This window comes from Miniopterus schreibersii (assembly GCF_964146895.1).
Source record: "Miniopterus schreibersii genome assembly, chromosome: 14".
Lineage (NCBI taxonomy): Eukaryota > Metazoa > Chordata > Mammalia > Chiroptera > Miniopteridae > Miniopterus > Miniopterus schreibersii.
The window spans coordinates 48963338-48983595 of record NC_138114.1 but is presented as its reverse complement, the minus strand read 5'-3'; the positions used below and the strand labels follow the sequence as shown (position 1 = coordinate 48983595).

The 20258-nt window shown below is 51.3% G+C and overlaps 1 protein-coding gene across 2 annotated transcripts in view; it reads left to right on the top strand.

The window, feature by feature from the left end:
* HSPA12A (heat shock protein family A (Hsp70) member 12A) overlaps positions 1-20258 on the top strand; it is a 110538-nt gene that overhangs the window by 12200 nt on the left and 78080 nt on the right. For both annotated transcript variants that reach the window (XM_081158754.1, XM_081158752.1), the window contains exon 2: positions 1842-1929. In XM_081158754.1, coding sequence (XP_081014880.1) covers positions 1842-1929 — 88 coding nt within the window. The remainder of the gene's footprint in view (positions 1-1841; positions 1930-20258) is intronic.

Here is a 20258-nt window from a genome sequence, read left to right as displayed (position 1 = left end):
CCGTCCTCCGGAGCAGCCTCCTCCTCGAACCGGGCTAAGAGCTTTTCAATTGCTGTGACATTTTCAGCCAGGGAAGTCGTGGTTGTCTTCGCGGGGGCAATGTTTTACAGGCAATTACTTTATATGATCAATGGAGCAATTCCCCCTTCCAGAAAGGAAGCAAAGCGATCAAGTTAAATCATTAAAGAGAGAAAGGGAGCGAGCGGGAGAAAGGGTTCATCTCATTAGCAGGTGCCTGTGCCGCGGGCTCCGCGGAGGCTCACAATGTCACGGGCCCTTTAAGACAATGCCCGCGCCCCCTCCGCCACCCCCACCGGCTCCCCCGGAGCTGTTGACAGGTCTGAACCCCCCGAGCAGCCCATTGTGGCCGCAGTAGGAGGCACCTGCAGAAAATGTGCCAAAACCAGGCGGGGAGCAAGAGCTTTTCAATAAGCCCCGCAGCTGGAGAGGAGCCGCAACACTAAACAAGCAGGCGGCCAGGCATGTGATGGGAAAAGGGGTCAGAGCCAGGCGCCTCCCCTCGGCTTTCTGAGCACCGTTGGCTTCAATTTGCTGACATCTTCTAGCTGGCTTTTCTCTATTTGCTTAATATGCTGAGGTATTTAGCTTAAAAGCACTAAATGCCCCATCAGACGAGCTGGTCTCTCTCTCTCTCTCTCTCTTCCCCCCCATTTACTGTTATTAAGGACGTTTTCCAGTATTTTCTCTCGCTTTCTGCCCCAAACTGAGATTGTTTTCTTTTCCTTGTGTCTCATGGCTCGTCACAGGCATCCTCTGCCACCCTTGATTTTAGTCGTCTTTAATTCAGAGACGGGTGAAAGCCTCCCACTCCAGAGTGGGCGCCCTCCCTGAAGCTCGCATCCCGGCTGCTCCTAGCTCGGGCCTGGAAGCCACATTGCTTTTCCGCTCGGCAAACATTTATTGTGCGTCTACTGCGCGCCCACCGCTGTTCTCGGGGCTTCTAGAAACCCGGAGACGGACAAGACATGCTTCCCCTCGCGCTGTTTAGGACCCAGCAGAGGGGCTAAATAACTAATATAATCGTGGGTTCTGGGAATCTGCTTTGCACCCCTGCACTTTCATTTGTAGAATTCAGTTCCCTTTGAGAATAAGCAGGAGTGTGTTTCGGGGGGGGGGGGCAGGGGTGCATGGAGGGACCCGGGATGCACTGTGGTGCAGTGGCTTTGTCAAGCGGGCCTTGGGAAGCAAGAGGACAGATTCTCAATTTCATCTCTCCAAGATAAATGATAGATGAGCCCTGGCCGGTTTTCTCAGTGGTTAGAGCGTCGGCCTGCAGTCCGAAGGGTCCTGGGTTCAATTCCCGACCAAGGGCACGTACCTGGGTTGCAGGTTCAACCCCCGGCCACAGTTGGGGTGCGTGGGGGAGGCAACCAATCAATGTGTCTCCCTCACATTGATGTTTCGAGCTCTCTCTCTCGCTTTCTCTCTCTTCCATTCTCTCTGAGAAGCAATGGAAAAAATATCCTCAGGTAAGAACAAAATAGATGAGAACCTTCATCGCTTCTCAATTTTGGCAGCTCTTGTTGGCCCACCGCGCCTCACCTTACATGCTCTCCGGTTGCTCCTCCTGCCTGTGTTTCCCCACTTGAAGTAGTAAAGATTCTCTTATGAAAACCTCCGAGCGTCAGGGCCAGCCTCCCTGCCCAGGGCCGCAGGCGGGTAGCAGGAGGTGCGGGGCAGGCCTGCCAGCAACCGGCCCCCCGGCTGCCCGCCTCAACCTTCCTGCCCCTGCCCCTCCCGGGCCGCCCCATCAGCTGGGAGCAGCGCGGAGACAGACAGGCAAAGTGACATTTTCACAGTGACACTCTTTCCCCCCCCAGATGGAGAGTGTTGGCGTGTACGGATTCTGTGGGTGCACATCGAAGAACAAAATGAAGTGCGACTCGAGGTGGGAGGTGACGGCTTCAGGTAGGAATGAACTGACTTGTGTAAGTATCCGACCAGCGGCAGAAATGGTCATGCCAAGAACTTCGTTCCTTCACAGAGGGACCAGGCGCCTTTAAAACGGGCACGTGGCGACTTAAGCACACATAAGACATCGGCTGAGCGGCCGCAGAGCACCAGCTTGCTCAGGATGCCCTCACGTGGGTGGAGGTGTGAGCGACAGGGTGTTTCCGAGGCACTGGAGTGAGGAAAGAAATCGTTTCCCGTGGGCCCAAAGCCGGGGATGGTCACTGCCCACGGCTCGCGGAGGGGGCCTGGCGTGGGTCTAGCCTGCTGGGCACACTCTTGTCCCCTGCTCTGCTCCGTTTGGGCCCATACTAAGGCAGGAAGAGGTGGTCTCCCGGCTCCTCTGGGCTCGTTTGTGCTTTGACATGTCTCCCCTCTCAGAGGACGGGTCCTCTTCTGCCTTCTTCCCCCGCGCCTCCCTCCAATTCTGGAGAAAACAAGAGGACTATTCATGTAAAAAGAGAAAGAGTGAGCAGGGAGGGAGGAGATGCCACCGACAGACTCCATTGAAAGCCACTGGCTGTTCATTTACATTCACACTTTTAAAAAATGTTAACTAATGATGTTAAATGGTTTGCCAAAGGTCCTGGCAGGTCAGTTGTAGAAGTGTCATTTCTGCCTAATTAGGGCTCTTGTGGCTGCCTGGGGCCTCCCAGTGCAACTGGTGACAAGCCGAGAGCTGACAGCTTCAATTGGTGCCAATGGAAGGTTGGACTGGTCATGTTTTCCAACTCAGCCAGGTGTTTGCTGAATGGGGGAGGGGACTAGTGAGATCTGAGCGCCTCTGTGGTCTTTTTTCTTTCACTGCTCCCTCCCAAGTCCTTCCCCTTTGCCTGTCTTGTCTTGTGTCAAGGTCAAGAATGGGCTTTGCTAAATCAGCAATTTGGGTTATCTCTGGGAGGTCATTAGCAATCCCCGGCCCAGACATTTCAAGTGGTCTCAGACCCAGAGGCTAGATTTTTTCTCCCTAAAAATCAGAGAGTAGGAAAAGAAAATTTTTGGCAAAAAAAGAAAAACAATGGAGACAAAACAAAACAAAAAAGACCCAGAAAACTCTGCACAGCCGCCAAAGTGTTAAACTCCTGAGGACATTCATAGTAATAAAATTACTTGAAAACACAGTTAAGGCATCCTTATCAGTGCTTTAAATATTTTAAAGAAGAAAAGACAATAACGAAAACAAATCCTATAAACCTTCAATGGGCGTTAGAGTACCTGTCACATAGTAGGTGCTCAATAAATACTTTATTGTTCAACTTGATTTTTCAGGAGAAAAATTATTGTCTGAGAAACAGTGATTAATAGAAACTCTGCTACTTTTCACGCTTGCTGTAAGCGTTTCTACAACGCTCTTTCAGTTTCTCAGCTGACTATAAGACACATGCTAAGTTCAAGTACCACATGACGGGTTGATATGATTAGCTTATTTTTTGTCCCCCCCCCCCCCCGTACTTTTCTTCATTTTTGTTTTTTAACAACTTGAAACAAGCAAAATACCAGTGGTGCTCAGCAGCCCCAGGCTGCAGCAACTACAACGCAAAGAGGCTCTCCCATGGCAGGGACAGGACACCTGTGTCCAGAACTTGGATTTGACGCGCTGGCAGATCCCACAGGGATGACTGCGCTCCCTCTGCACCTGAATCCAAGGCGCCAGACACACGTAGCGCACTGAGCGCATTAGTGGGCCTGTTAGACAAGGAGTGACGAGGGATAACACGTGGGCACTGGGGGCGATGCTGTGGTAAAAGGAAAAAGGGATCTGAAAAACGCAACGTTTGTTTTGTGAAAAATGTAAGACCAGACACAAAGATTACAGTTCTGGGAAGGAGGAGGGAGATTAAAGTGATGGGTCTCTGAAACTAAGTTTTTGGCTTTATTTTTCTCACCCAATGACCCCTTTCCCACCTGCTGCCTCCGTTTTCTCTAATATGGGACAGTGGAAATTGGGCCCGAGAAATACACTGCTCATGTCTGTCGATTTGATCAAAGGAGTGTTGTGAAGATTACATTTTGAGACAGCATGTACAAGCACGCCTGGGACAATACCTGGCACGTAGCAGGTGCCCAACAGCAGTGAATTCCCTCCCTGCCGTCCTGAGTCCCCCATGGTCAGAGAGCACGTGGTGTCAGGCTAGTTTCTCAATGCCCAGGACGTTCATGAACAGAGAGAGTTAACAGAATCGCTGATCGACTGGCCTCATGAGTGCTAAGTGAACAGATGAATCTACATGTATTCAAACAGCTTAGTTGCCCATCTCAAACTTTTCCCTCCAGGGGCCTCCTTTGTCATTAAATTCCATCGAAAGGTGCACTTTGCAATCATGTCCCTCCCTTTCACGCCACAGCATGTGCTCCTTTTTGTCTCTTTCCCTCCCTCCGTCCCTCCCTCCCTCCCTCCCTCCCCTCTCTCTTTCACCTCATGCTGCTATTCCCCTGGGACAGGTTTCACTTGCAGTTTCAGCACCACCCCCTAAGCCGTCCCGCCTCCCACATGCTGACCCGCATCCCCAGTCCTGGCCCCCGCAGCTGCGGTCACTGTGTGTGTCCCAGGAGGGTGAATGACTACTGTCCGGCTCTTGCAGATGCTAAGAGGTGGCCACCTACGACTCTCCTACGGTTGGGAAGATGAGTATCCAAATACTGCTCTGGAAGGTGTTTGTGGTAAAGAAGACCTTTGGCAGCAACTAAACCGGCCTAGAAAAATAAGCCAATTTGTTGTTAACACTCAAACAAACACACGAAAACTTTTGAAGACTTGTGAGCACAGGAAAGAGCCATGAATTACAATGACCCCTGTGTTTTGTGGCGTTAATACACTCCAGGGGTTTTCGTGATAACTGATCCTCACAACGGTGACCCTGGGAAGGCAAAATTATGTTCAGTTGGACATGACCTAAACCTTTCTGAGAGACAAATCTGCTTTCGTTTTTCCGTTAAGGCTTTTCAGTGCTTCTTTCAGATCGGGCTCTGGCTTCTCTTTGATCTTGAACCTTTACTCTAGTTGTGCTGATCTGCTAGCAGCTCTCTGAACTTACCAAGATGTTTCCTACCTCAGGGCCTTTGAACCGACTCTTTTGTGTCCTTGGAATGCTCTTTCTTCCTGTGGTCCTCCCGACAAGCACCTATTCATTCTGCCACCTCCTCGCAGCGTTCTCCTGACACCCCCCAGGTTAGACTGACCTTTCTCTCTACAGAACCTCGCATTCTTCTCAATCACCATAATAACTGCAACAATAAAATTCCCCTCCTATTAAGTGCCTTCCACGTGCCAGTAGGTGTAAGTGCTTTCATTTGTTAGGTCATTTCATCCTTGCCGCCCTGTGAAGAAGGCGCCATTATAGATGTCCCTTTCTCCCGAGGACGCTGAGGCTCAAGTTGCATATTTAAGGTCAAACAGGTTGAGAGCAGTGGAGGGCGACCTGAACACAGCCAGCCTGGCTCGAGTGTGCATATTAACCACCATCCAACTCGGCTGCCTTTCAAACACAATATGATAAAGCAACAAGAATGATATATTTGAAAACAGGGCTGAGAGGGAAGTAGGGCAAAGTCAAGGGCTCCCAAATGCACGCCATAAGGTCTTGTGAATTTTAAAAGGTGAGCAGCAGACGTGGTCCCCAGCCTCCAGGAAGCAGAAGAAAGACGCATGGTCACCTGCAGGTGGGCAGGAGGAGGGTGCTGAGGGAGGCAGCTCCCCGCTTGGCCTCACTGTCTCCTGTGGGATCTAGAGGCGTCTTGGGCAGATGAGCCGGGCTTTCCAGGAATCTGTTTGCATGAGGGACCAGGTCACATCCCCGGAAACCCTCAGAGAATCCAGAATGAAGCTTTATTTGGAGGAGGTCATTTTGAGTACTTACGATGTCCTGTCACTAAGCCTGTCCCTCGTCTGGAGGTTTGAGCAAGCAAAGACAAGCTCCGAGCTCCACACCGGCCTCCCCTCTCTGAGGACACAGTGGGAGCGAGGCCCGCTTCTCCAGGGGCCGAAAGAGGCTCCAGGGATGTAACAGCAGCACCAGCAGAGCCGAGGCGGCGAGCCTGGCGCGGGCGGCTGTGAGGGGCACTTGCACGAGAGCAGTGCCTGTGCCAGTGGGAGGTGGCTCCACACCTCTGAAGTGGACACAGAGGCATCGCAGTGGCTGCAGGGGCCAGTCGGCTTCCCGAGCTCGGGAGGCAGGTGGCTAGAAGTGCGCCGAGTGGGCTCTGCCTGCAGTGGTGGAGGCCCCGTGGCCGGCTCTGTGGGCGACTGGACCGTGGGAGGCAGTGGAGAGAGGTTCATCCAAGGAGATACTTGAATCTCCCCTTGGGGAAGATTTTCCCAGTAGCTGGTGGGAGTTGGAGCCAAAGAAATGCTCTTTATGCTGTTAAAATGACCCCATTCTTGCCTTGGCATTGAGTGACCTGTGAAGAGATGAGTGACAGAAGATTTGGAGCATCTGTAAGATAAGCACCAGCCAGACAGTTAAGAGAAGCTCAGTTTTTTCTAGTGTGGGCAACTGAGCATATATTCATTCGTTCAACAATGAAAACCTTTGCATGAGTCTGAAGTCAGATTACTGGCATCTGAATCTGCCTCTGCTATTTGCTAGTCTGTGATCTTGAGAAAGTTACGTGATTTCTCTAAACCCCAGTGTCCTGGTCCGTAATATGAAACGTGAATGAAAGCAAGTATCCATCTTACTGGGTTTTAGGAGAGTCAAACGCATGTGAGGTGTTTAGCACAGTGCCCAGCATCCAGTAAACGTGAGCTATGATTAAACATCAGGAGATGAAGAAAGATTCACGTAATCCCACAGTAATTAAAGTCGTCTTTGTCCGTGTGATGAGATGCGACGTAGCCAGTGTCCACAGGGATATGCTACGTTAACTGCGGCTGTGGCACTTGGTGGAGAGACGACGGATGATTTCATTTCCTTACTTTCCCTACCCGCCTTCTAGGGTTTTTCCAGAGTATCCGAACTATTGATGAGATTTTGAAACAGAAGGGAAAGGCATCCCACCTGCACCACGACGCCCCTGTGCCCCATATGCTCAAACAGTTCCAGTGAAGGGAGGCGCAAGGGCACTCGGGGCAGCTTATTGCATCGGCTGGCAGTTCTGATTCTCAGGAAGTTCTTGCTTAGACCGTCAGCTTGTGGTTTCCAAGTTGCAGTTCATCCGTCTGTTCATGCAACAGGTACTTCCTGAGCGCCCCCTGTAGGCCGGCACCGTGGTAAGGCCGGGGACACCGCGGATGGAGGCCAACCGAGTCCCTTCGGGTGTACTTGAGAGTGAGTGGCTGCTGCCTGGCTCTTGGGAATGCTAAGGAGTGGCCACCTGCAAGTGATCTTGAATGCCCCACATTTTGGAGGCAGAGGATTTTTTTTGGGGGGGGGGATGAGCCTGAAATAGTCAAACAATGGTCCTGATTCTCCCTCCTCTTCATTCTGGCAGCAGCCTGGCAGATCTGGGAGTGGTGCAGCGCAGGGAAATCTCAGACAGAATTGTTACATGTAGCTGTGAGGGTGCTGCACCCACCCCCACCCCCACCCCCACCCCCACCCCCGGACTCCCTCTGCCAGAGCCAGGGGAGGAGCGCGCAGAAGACCAGCCTGTCCCTGAACTTGACAGCAGCGGCGGGACTGGCTCCACTGAGCTCACTGCCGATGGCTGCGTTGGGGGTTAGAGCTCAGCACCTTCTCCCCTGTCGTCTCTGCAACTCCATTGTTTTAAGCAAGCCAGTCGGCTCTGCAGCCAGGGCTCATTCACTGCGGACGAAACCTCTGTTAGAAAAAAATGAGACCTCAGCAGCTCCCAGAGAGCTGCGGAAAATCACATGCCACCAGCAGCGGAAGTTTCAATTCCAAGTCCCTGGGCAAAAATAAAAATGGCAGATGGGGTTTCTCCCTTTATTAATTAAAAAAGTAATTAAATATGGAATAAACAAGCCTGGAGGGGGAGAGGGAACGGCCTCCTGTAATTGTGTCTTCCTGCCTGACTCTGGAACACAGTTCAGGGCTGTCAATTCAGATGATTCTGGCAAACTGTGGATTTCATTTTCAACATTCCACAGCACAGTCAATGTATATAAGGGAAGAGAGATATTAAACTAAACATGGATGTCGTGACTCGAATTGCAGAAAGAGTATTTCCATTCTGCTTTTTTTCTTCTTTTTTTTTAAATATGTCTTTATTAATTTCAGAGAAAGGAAGGGAGAGGGAGAGAGAGAGAGAAACATCAATGGTGAGAGAGTCATTGATCGGCTGCCTCCTGCATGCCCCCTACTGGGGATGGAGCCCGCAACCCGGGCATGTGCCCTGACCGGGAATCGAACTGCGATCACTTGGATCCTAGGTCGATGCTCAACCGCTGAGCCACGCCGGCCGGGCACCCATTCTGCTTTCTATGGGTGACTGGATCCCCCCACCCTTCCTTGTTGACCAGTTTGGGAATTGTTTTAAAACAGCCCAAGGATTGTTTCTCCCATCAGAAAAATAAGCTCAGTCCCAATAAAATAGCTGCGCAGGTGGGTGGTTGGAAGCAATTTGTAACCTTCGGCATCAAAAGGAGTCTTCTAATCCGTGTACCAAAAACTCACGGATCCGAGAACCTTAAACTCGGCATTTCTCATTAGAAAGACGTGTATCACTCTGAAAGGAGGGAAAGCCTCCCTTTGCTGTGAGCGGCAGGTTTCCCGGAGCCACGGCCGCGCAGGTCATTCGAGCTGGACCTCGGAGCTGTGAGCAAGACGGCATCTTTTATTCTCGCTCCTTCGGGGAAATGATTTGGGCGCTGTGAAATCGGGGGTTGGTGCTATTGAACACTCTGGGCCTCGGAGGAAAGGTTGGGAGTGCACAGATCAGACTGTAATTTGGAGCATCGCCTGGCCTGGCACGTGGCCAGCGTTCTCAGCTCTGCGTGTGGGGCCGCCTGAGACCCGGCCAGGAGTCCCCTGCCTCGGGAGGTGCCCGCTGAACAGGCAGAACAATGCTGTCGGGGCCTTGTACAGTCCGTCGTTCCTCTGCCAGGGGCCAGATGACACAAATGATTCAGAAAGAATAGATGATTGGAGCGGGAAGGGGGTCCTGGGAGTACCCAGGCAGGGTAAACCAGTGGCGCTAAGCATGAGGACCACACAGTCAAGTTTTGGACATGCCAGGGGGAAACAAAACAGAAGAAGCCCCTCGTTTCCCACACCGAACAGCTCATGACTGCGGATGCGCCTTCGTCTGGCTGGGGGTTTTGTTTGTTGACACTCACTGCTCAGAGTGAACATTTTCCCTCCCCGTGGTGGCCTTCAGTTGCTTTCCACTACCCTCCTCCACGCCGATCCGCCCGCGTCCCTGCCCCGGGGCCCTCTGCAGTTAGGGTTCCCAGCACGGCAGGTTTCAGGTGGCTCCCATTGTCTCTCTGGGGTCTCCCTTTCCCAGTTTTCCCTGGGTTCTGTTTATGCCCAAGAGGAGGCATCAGGCAGGGCGAGTGTCCTGCACCTCCTTACTCACCAACCCCTTCCTGCAGGAGAGAGGGCCTCCAGAGCAGGGGCGGGGCAGGGCCGGGCCTGGAGAGGCGCCGGAGAGCTTTAGCCTTCGAGGACTCCAGCCCTGCAAACCATGACTCCTCCGGAATCCCAGGGTTGATGCGTTTCTTCGCAGGCGGCCCTCTGCATTGCTGAGGAGTGCTGCTAAACACATATGATCGTGGCCAGGATCGTGGTGACCATGTTGTCATCATTGCTAACAGTGGCTGAGCACTTACCATGTGCCAGGCAATGGTCTGTTCACGCGACTGGGCCCTTCCACTTAATCCTCACTGTACCCTGAGAGCACGAACGCCATTTTCATCCCCCTGTCTATAAACAAGGAAACTGAGCCTTAGAGAGATTTAGAAAGCTGGCCAAACTCATGCTAGAAAGAGGCAGATCTGGTTTTGACTCCAGGTGCGCCTGACCTCGGAGCTTTTTTCTTAATGGGGATGCAAGGTGCATCCTTCTATGTATGAAGGAGGTAAGGGAACCCCATCAGAAGAGAGCTACACTGATGAATGGCCCAGTGGTAGTTTGTGCTGGAATCTCTCCCAACCCAACTAACTGTCCCTCCTGACCTGCCTCTCCTCCCCACCAGCTTCGGGGGGGACCACCACTCAACTGGTGGGTGGCACCACTGTGCCCTTACCCTGTACTGCTGCAGGGAAGTCTGAACATGACACATGAAAGACAGTGGAGATGACCCATAAATACTGTACAAGAGAGTGAGCTTCTGAGTGTCAAGCATACAAAAGTCAAGGATTGCATGGACTCGAAAGGCCATCTGTCCTCCAAAGGAGAGACTCTTAAACCATGGTGTAACTAATGCCGAGGTGAGGAGGGTATCTCTCTGGTAACCATGTGCCCACCACTCCTGGCCCATGACACTCTTGCTGGCAACTGGGGGTCAAGCTCCGAGCCATAGACATCTCCAAGGTCTCTAGGCCACCTGGGTTTTCATCTGCTGCCTTTGGTTGATCCCACAGCGACGGCCCCAAGCCAGTGGTCTGCATCTCTCATGCAGAACCCAACACCCGCAGCACTTAAACTCAAGCGTCTTGGGTGAGCTCCGATTGCCAGCCAAGCGACTCTTGCATCTTTTCACGCTGCAGAGCTTAACAGTGACACCGCGATACCTTTTCTAATTGTGCTTTAATTGAAAAGGCTAGATTTGATTATAGAAGCCTGCGCTGCAGTTGAAGGGCTTGTTAAAACATGCATTAAATCTGAAAGGTTGCAGTGCTTTGCTGTGTAATTATGTAAACAGTCACACACACGGAGCCATTCACAGTCAGCAGGAATGCATTTTCAGTAGCACGGTGGCAAACTGGCCTCGTTGGTCAGTGACAGGTGAATTTATTTTTCAAGGGCAAACGCAAGTTGGTATCAGCCAGGCCGGCTTTTTCATTTTCTCCCCTTGTGTACATTTTCCCTGAAATCTGTTGTGATTTTAAATAATGTGTCTGTGTCCTCAGGTGTGCGTGAATTTCCCATCACAGTTCAGGAAAATAAAATGGGCCGCGTCCCTGCAATGTTTCGATATCTCAGCAGCCAAAACGATCCAGGCACTAAAAACGATCTCCTCGACTGTAGTTTTTAAAATAGGAGAACTACCTTAAAATTCCCTGCAGTTTTAATGAAAGTGGCCATTAAATTTACTGAGGATAAAGGAGTAATTTACCTCGAAACGCACTTTCCCAGCCTTCCCAAAGGACCTACGATGCTCACCTATCTTTTTTGAACTTCAGAATAAATGAAACATTGATCAGAGCTGTCACTGAGATGTAACTCCTTCCTGTCCATCCCTCGCTCTGCCTGGTCTCTTCCAAGGAAACAGGCCCCTCAATCACAATTTTCTCCAGGCCCCGAGAAAATGGAAGGCGCAAATGGGCTCAGAATTATGTGCTTCCAGTGGTTTTGAAGGGAAGCATTTACTGAGGGAGAAAATTGTTTTAATCTTATAACAACCAAGGAGGAGAGTTTGTAAAACACGGAACACCTACACATGCACTTGATTTTGTTGTGTAGGAACACGCGGGAACATTTCTGCCCACTAATGCGCCCGATGCCTCAGCTGAGGCGTCTTGCTGTGGCCTGGGCAGGGGGCCTGGGGGAGCAGGGACAGGGAGGGGAAGCTGGGGAAGTGGGGGGGGTGGGGGTGATGGTATTGAGATCGAGGTGAAGTCAGCTGAGAATCTCAGGGACTCAGGGAGGGCAACTCCAGACCCATCTGGAAACGTGAGACCTGCAGGACACCCCGAGCTTTGCTCTCCAAGGCCCCACCCCAGAAGTCACAGGACAGAGGAGGCTGGTGCCACTGTTGCCCAAGGCCCGCTTTAATCACTTCCTGCAAACCCAGCCTTGGTCTCCCTTCCCCGTGATGTCCCCAGCAGAACAACACAAAGGGCATTTTAGGAGTTCAGCATCCATAGTGGCTAAAAGCAACAAACACACAAGCCAATAAATTCAAATTTTCAAGAAACCAGTCCTGGAAATGGCTAGGAGAGGAAAGTAAGAGTAGTAAGTGGTTTAAAAGAAAAATGCATGTTCCCATTCTGGAGGGAAGAGGAGAGAACAGAGGAAAGAAGGGAGGGAGGAAAACCAGCCGGTACAAACACACAGACCCCTCTCCATGTGGCCAGGCAGCAAGAGCCTGTGCGAGGCACCGGGGAGAGGGCGGAGGAGCCTGGTGATGGGACCTCACGTTGTACTCAGTGTTCTTACAGGTCTGAGTCTTTTACCAAGGGGCCTACTGATGACTACCTTGTGCCCTTTTCAGAAAGAGGCAGGGGACGATTTTAAACAGAAATGTCCAGGTTTGGGGGAGAAAATGACACGTAGCCTGTTTGCATGAAGCAGATTATGAACAAACCATAGTAACAAGAGGAGGCAAAGGGCAGGCTTGGCATTTGCACCCGCCGTCTAGCTCACAGCCCTTTAAGAGAATGCATTTGCACAAGATGTGCCTCGTTCAAAAGGGAAACAGCCTGTTTCTGCAACTACCATCCACATTCCCATCATTTCCAAGACTCACCAAACACGTCACCTAAGAGTGTTTCCCACAGTATGGAGAGTGCATATCCCAGTGACAGAAGGCACCACACAGAACCCCAGGTGGTGGGTATTTCCCTGGAACCGTTGATTTAAAGCGGAGGGTGATTAAGCTGTGGGTGTGATGGTTTTGTGCGTTATTAGAAAGGCCTAATTCAGCTCCGTCAGGCACGTGGGTGTTAGATACTGACACAGAAAGGCGTACCTGAGACTCGGCCTTTGGGACCATCCCCCTGCCCAATGTACCGCTTTCCACTCCCACCTTCAGGCTTTTCTCACTACACTGCCCTGCCCCAGGAGTGCCAAGTGTGCACACATGTGCTTTTGTGTGTATGAGTGCTATGTCCCCATGTAGATGCTATTGTAGGGGAGGAAAGCATATTTTATTTCCTTCTGCCCTCCTAGATTCTCAGACTTGGGCCCTGTAAAATTAGACCAACAGAATATAGGTTATCAAGAGAAAAACAGCTTATTAATGTGTGCAGGGAACATCACACGAGGGAAGCCTAGTGACGAGTAACTCAAAGGGGTGGTGAGAACTCAGGCTTATATAGCATCTTAGCAAAGAACACTGTGTCTTTAGAGAAGGAAACAAAGGGAGGGGGTTGTAGGCTTCTGAGGGCAGCGGACTGTGTGAAGGTAAACATGGGGGGGAAATAATGGATCGAGGTTTGTCTATGCAGGTCCGTCTCCAGGCCAATTTCCTTTCCTTTCATGGCCATAAACCTTCCCTGGGAGATCGGATTTACTGCAGTCCCCATTTTTCAGAAGTTTCTGCTTAATTCAGATGAAGGAGGCTCTGGGAAGGCATCTTTCTGCATCTGTTGATTCTCATTTGACTGTAGCTCAAAATAATGCGTACACCAAAGTGGCTGTTTTGGGGTGGTGTGCTTTGATCTACAGTATGCACACTTCCCGCATTCTCTGTGCCCGCCCCTCTGCCCCCCACCTCAAGTCTAGGTTCTTCACATGCTATGCCCTCAATCAGTGCTCACCAACTCCTCATCAGTCCCCTCACTTCTTTTATTGGCACCTCTTTGCTCATCTGTTAGCTTTCATGAAGTAAGGCTGTGTCACAACCCCACATTTCAGTGGCCTGTGGCACAGTGGTTTGTTCTGCACCCCCATTGCATGTTGGGTGCCAGTTGGCTGTGGCTCTGCTCCTTGTGCCCTTTTCATTCTGAGATGCAGATTGAAGGAGCAGCTGCTGCCAGGACGCACAGAAGCAAAAGAGTGACAGCCTGTGGAGCCACATCACATCTAAAACTTCTGCTCAGACTTTGCGCGGGTCTGGTCTGTACACATCCCATTGGCTGAAGCAAGTCTCATGGTCAAGTGTGACGCAGGGAAGGCCCTGCATATCCCCTGGCAGCAGATGGGGTGTTCATCTCTCACAGGGAGGGGACCAGCGATTGGTGACGGAGGCAGCCTGCCTCCAGTGCCCAGGGCCACGGGGGCTAAGCCACCGCCTTCGTGTGGCTTGTGATTCAGCCCCTCCTAGATTCCTGAGTCAGCTTTTTGCTCTTTTCCAATGCCTTTTGCCTTCCTTGCCCCATTTACTTTCTTTCATGTTTCTATTATTCTAATTCTAAAAGCAACACGTGTTCACTGCAATATATTTCAAACAAGGTGAAAGTGACCCTTTATCCCCCCAACTAAGGACTCTGAACCGTTCAGGGTGTATCGTTCCAGATATTTCCACGCTTACCCAACCACATAAAGTATATAAACATAAATAAGATTTTAGGGCAGCAGGATCTTCCCATCCTTGTGCATGTCATTTGGTGACCTCAGTTTGCACTCAGCAGTGCGTGGCAGACGTCTTCGTGTTAAACTGCCTTATATTCTTCCCCTGATTGCTCAGCATTCCCTGGCCTGGGCGTTGCACGTTGACGTCTTACTTCCCTGCTCGTGGAGATTTAGTTTGTTTCCATTGGTTCCCTGTTCCAACAATGCCCAAAGAGCGTCCTATATGCACGTGTACGAGTCGTTTTGTGAGCTGGGCCCCAGGAGTGGAACTGCCTGGCTAGCACAGCGCATTTGACATTCCCGTGGGTGCCGCCAGACTGTTCTCCTGGACGACTGTGCCGGTGTATCCCCTCACCACCGGGGCTGTGTCCTTGACCTGACCCTCCACTTTTTTGGGGGGGGGGCTTTTCATTTTCAAATAATTTTAGACTCACTTAGAAATCGCAAATGTACACCGCTGGTTGTACTCAAAAGCGGTACAATCAGCGTGCCCCTTCCCCTAGCGTCCCCACACCTTCCCCATAACCACAGTCAGTCATCAAAACCAAGAATGTGACACTGGTACAAAGCTATTCACGAGGCCTTATCTGGATCCCGCCAGTTTTTACATGCACTCTACTTTTCCCCTTCGGTCAATCGTTCTATGAAATTTTATCACACGTATAAATTCGCCACAACCCTTTTAAACACATATCTGTCAGGTGTATTTATAGGCACTAACCCTTTTTCTCCGTGATATTTATTTCTGTGCCTGCTGCACCCTTCTGAGTTACTATGACGGTGGGAATGTTTGAATTTGCATTTAGTGCAGGGCAGGTTGTCTGGTTTCTGCCGGAGGCAACCAGATGCTGAGAATTCACTTCTCCCAGCTTTCCCCAGAGCACCCTTGGGACCGGGGTTCTAGCACCCAGGACGCCTCCCGACCTTGGCAGCCACCGGGTTCCTCTTTTGTTGAAACAAAAGCCCCGAAGTGGCGTTTCAGGCTGTGTCATGATTCAGATTGAAAACCTGGGAGCACACACGGAAACTTCACGAGAAATTAGTCTTTGAGAAGTAAAGCGTGCCGTCTCATTTTATTTAAAAAAGGGTGGAAATTAAAGTGAGTGCCGGCGCCTCCTGGATGTTTATCCCAGGTCCGTCCGCTTAGAATCAGCCTTTCTGAGCACGTCGGCTCCTGATGAAAGAAGCCCCGCATCAGACGGGAAGGAAGGACACAGGACGTGTCGAAATCAATCTGGTGTCAGCCACATCAAGCCTTTTAAAATTGTAGGTTTTGTAGAACTTTGAAACACAGCTTGTTTATTCGTTGGAATTTAACTGTGATTTGTATTTCTCTGAAACAGACAAAAAGACGGGGAGTCAGAGCAGATTGCAGGCGGGCGGCGCCGGGGTGAGGAAATGGGATTTCTGAAGCGCCCCGCTCGGCCGCGCCCCCGGCCCCACCGCCGCCGCTCTGTGCGTCGGGGAGAAATGAGAATTCTTCAAGGCTGTGGGGGTTTTTTGTTTTTTGGGTTTTTTAAAATTTTTTAAATTGATTTCAGAGAGAGTAAGCGACAGGGAGGGAGAGAGAAACATCAGTGATGAGAGAGCCATTGATCGGCTGCCTCCTGCACGCCTCCTACTGGGGATCGAGCCCACAATCCGGGCATGTGCCCTGACGGAATTGAACTGTGATCTCCTGGATCCTAGGTCGATGCTCAACCGCTGACAAGGCTGTGTGTTTTGATGACCTCTTGCGTTGTGCATTCAGACAGGTTCTTCGTGAGGGCTTCGGTTGGAATGGAGAGAGCTGTGCTGCAGAGGCCAGACCTGTTTAGGTGATGGACATCACTCAGCCCAGGGTGCCTGGAGTGAGGCAAGGTGCTGTGTGCCATGTAAATTACCCCGTCAATGACCCCATCTCCTCCAGCTAAGAAATCAGTTCTGGAGGGGGGTGCAGTGCTCACTGAGGGGCAGTGAGGACTGGTCAAGACTCAGGTGCACAGTGGCCTAGGGCTGAGGGGCAGGCAAACCCAGTCAAGTCCACGGCCAGGAGCGGGAAATGCCAGCAAACCGGGACAGTGAAGCATCCTAGACACCCTGTGGGGAAGGGGAAGGTGGGGCAGAAGACAGAGCCTGATTGAGAGGTGGGGGCTCCTGGCGAGGCTGTGGAAGGGGCAGTGAGGCCCCCCAGAGCAGCATGAGGCTCAGTGAGCTCCAGCCGTGAGTGGGCATCCCTCCTGCTGGCCTTGTCTGCCACATTTCCTGCCCCGCCCGTGGCCCAGGCTGGAGAGAATGGCTAGAGCCAGCTGTCTGCTCTGGTCCCCTGGGAAGCATTCCCCAGTGTCCAGTCCTTAGAGGGCCCTGATGGATTTTCCCTACTCAGCACCCCTGCTGTGTGGAGTGCGTGTCCCCTTACACTTACCATTGCATAAACCACAAGTGATTTGGTCATGGCTCACACCTGGCAGGTTATCCTGTGGAACCCACTTGTCTGACGCCTGGTCCATGGGTCCTTCTACCACCCCGGGTCAGACTGTGAGTCCCTTGGGGTCAAGGCCTATGACCACAACCCACGGGGCCCAAATGAGGGAGCAGCCCTCAGCGAGATAGGATTTCCACAGACACGTTCATGTGTGTTCATCAGTGTCTAACAGCCACTTCGCTTATCAAATGACAGGGACCAGCAGGCACTGAGTTGGGGGGCTCTGACGAGAGCTGGAGCTGGAGCTCCCCCTGGTGGCTGCAGAAAGTCAGTGCTGTCGGGCGGCTCCTGAGTGGGGGAAATGGGACTTGCCCGCTGCCCCCTGGGTTTCACTTCTGCGGGGTCTCCTCCCGAGAACAGACCCCAGGGACTAGGAACAATGGTTCAGGGTTAATAAAGTCACTGCAGCGGAGAAGCCCCCAAGGTACTTGCTAATCACCTTTGAAGAGGGAGGGAAATATGCAGTTAGTCTGAAAAGGACAGATTGGAAGCTTTCTTGGTGTGAAAAGCCCTCGAGCACCCAAAGGTATCACTTTGCTTGTCACATCATAAAGGCCAGTTACCCTCGCTCCGGCCGTGTTCTCCACCCCCAGCTGAGGGTTGGCTGGACTGAAGGTGTTGTCTCTGGGAGATGCCCCAGGACTGGGGGCTCCCCTCTCCCCCCGTCTGTATCTCTGTCGTGTGCCTCAGCGAGGATGCTGTACAGACTGCCCCTGGAGTTTTCTCTTTCAGTGTCGAAGGCTTTCACCCTTTACATGAACTTTGGGAGAAGGGGAACATTCTGAGCCCCGTCAGCCCTACGCTGAGCTCCGCAGGATGAATGTCCCTCTCCGGGGCCCACCGGGTGTTGATGGGTTTGCAGGCCCAGAGCCTGGGGCAGAGCCAGCGTGGGCCCAAGTCCCCAGCGGCAAACCCTACAGGAGAGAGGGGGTGTGGAAGGGCCGGGTCCTGCCAAGACCCGCTTTCTCTGCTGGACTTCAGCCCTGCACCCTGCCACTGGTCTAAGGATAACAAATACCTTTACTTCCTTCCACACAGCACGGGGATTTCAGAACGCTTGAATCCATTCTGTTCCTCCCGGTTTGCATGGTATTGTGGTGGTGTCTTTTATTTCTATTTTTTGTTGTTGTTGTTTTTAACTCCACAGACATCACCGCTGCTGTGTTACCACCACTGCTGTGGTTCAAATTTCCGTGCATTTCATTCCTTCTTACATCTTAGATCTTCACACTGGAATTGCTTTCTTTCTGTCTGAAATTCATCCCTGTAGAGTTTCGTTTACGCTGGGTTTTGCTGGTGGTAAATTCTCTGAGTTTTTTCGTTTGTTTGCTTGAAAATGCCTGTATTTTACCTTGTTCTGGAATAGGGGGCGTAGGATTCTTACTTCCCTCCCAGCATGTTGAATGACTTCTCACTCTTCTAACTTCCATTCTCGCTAATGAGACATCCACCGCCAGCCAGTCTGGCTCTGTTGGAAACCTGTCTTCCTTCTGACTGCGTTTTAAAGCTTCCCTGTGCCGTTGGTGCTCTGCAGTTTCACCGTGATATGTCAGGGCATGGATTTCCTTTAGTTTTACATGCTTTGGGTTTATTGGGCTTTTGCATCCAGAGGTTGGTAGCTTTCATCCATTCTGGAAGGCTCTCTGCCCTTCTCTCCGCTTATATCGCCTCTGCCCCACTCACTCCCTTTTCCTTAAAGAGCTTCTTGCTCTCTTGGTCTCTTAATCTCCTTTCACATTTTCCAGTTCTTGTCCCTTGATGAATAATCTCTCAGGATCTCTGTTCTGGATGGGCAACTTCTTCAGATCTATTTCTAACTTCTAATTCTCTTATCCAGGAGGTTTTAGCTTTAATTATGATCCTTTGCAGCTCTAGAAATTCTACCTGGTTTTCTTTCAAACCTGTTTGGCCTTTCTCTATAGTTTCTTGCTTCCTGCACACATTCCCAAGCTCACCTTTTAGTAAACATAATTGGTTGAAAATCTATGACTGTAAATTCCAGAAAAAGAGGGACCACTCTGAAGCTCATTTTACCAGAAGCGTCTTTACCGCATGGTGAGGAGAAGCGACAGGCATGCACGCCACATACCTCTCTGCGCTGCTCTGCCTCCGGGGACAGCCCCGGACACGGTGTCATTTCCTAGGGCAGCATGTCTGCCATCCAGCAAGTCCCAGGTAGGGCTGGGACTCTGGCCTGGTTTGCATTTTCAATATTCGCACCCCCATCTCTATGACAAGGAGTTAGGCAGGCCGGGGTTTCCATCCCAGATAGGGGGAGGGGTGCTCTGAAGGCTTCCTAGGCTCCTGGGAGCCACTTGACACAGGACAGTGAGCAGGAAAGAGCAGCTTTTAACAACCCCTGTGATGGAAGAGAAAACTGGAAGAGAAAATAGCCTCCCGTGGCTCCCCCAGGCTGCGTAGCTGCAGAACTGGAGCCGGGCTGGGGTTGGTTCATTCATTCATCTCGATGACCTATGTACATGGTCATATATAGCTTCATATGGATGAAAATCTTGCATATAAGATTCATTGGCACAGCGCCTGAAACATTAAAATGTTCAAAAAGCCTTCATCGCCATCATCATCATTATTTCTATTATTGTTACATCCCCAGGAAATACTGACCCGTGGAATTAACATGTCCAAGGTGCCAGGTTGCGGTTCTTTCCAAAAGCACAAGGTCTCCTGAGCAGGAAGGATTTGCATCTTTTGCTCAACCGACAAGCTTAGAACAGTGCCCGGGACAGGGGAGATGCTGGGGGACACGGGGCTCGGAGCGCAGCCTGTTTACAGACACAGCAGGAGGACCTCAGGCAGGGAAACTGCACCCCAGGAAGAGGAGAGGTGACCCCGGGGGACGCTGGTGGGGGTTGGACGTGGGAGGCAATGAATAGGAGGTGCCAGCCTTCCCTCGGCAGTTTCGTTACCTCTTGGGGGGAAGGGGGCTGAGGAGGGCCCTGTGATGACAGCCTGAGCTGGGTAAAATTTAAGGATAAGAAATTACTAATTAGTAACGAGGTGCAGTACTTAAGTGTAGCTAAGAAATAATGATAGAGCATTAGGCACCTGAGACATGTGGACGCCAAGCAATTAACCTCCCCTCTCCTGAGTCGCAGTTGTGCTAATTGGTTCCTTTCCTCTGACGGGGCCATATTAACCTTTCTGTTCTCTAAAGGAGCAGGTACGTGGGGGAGATGTGCCACTCTGGGCTGGAGGAAAGGTATTTTTCCTCGCTAATAACCCATCTGCAATTTTTCTCCCAAATTGTTGCATTAAAAATGTTCTGTCGGCCCGGCCAGCGTGGCTCAGCGGTTGAGCATCGACCTAGGATCCAGGAGATCGAGGGTCGATTCCCGGTCAGGACACATGCCCGGGTTTCGGGCTCCATCCTCAGCTGGGGGCCTGCAGGAGGGAGCCGATCCATGACTCTCTCATCATTGATGTTTCTATCTATCTCCCTCTCCCTTCCTCTCTCTGAAATAAAACAAAACTATATTTTTTTAAAAATATGATTTTTTAAAATT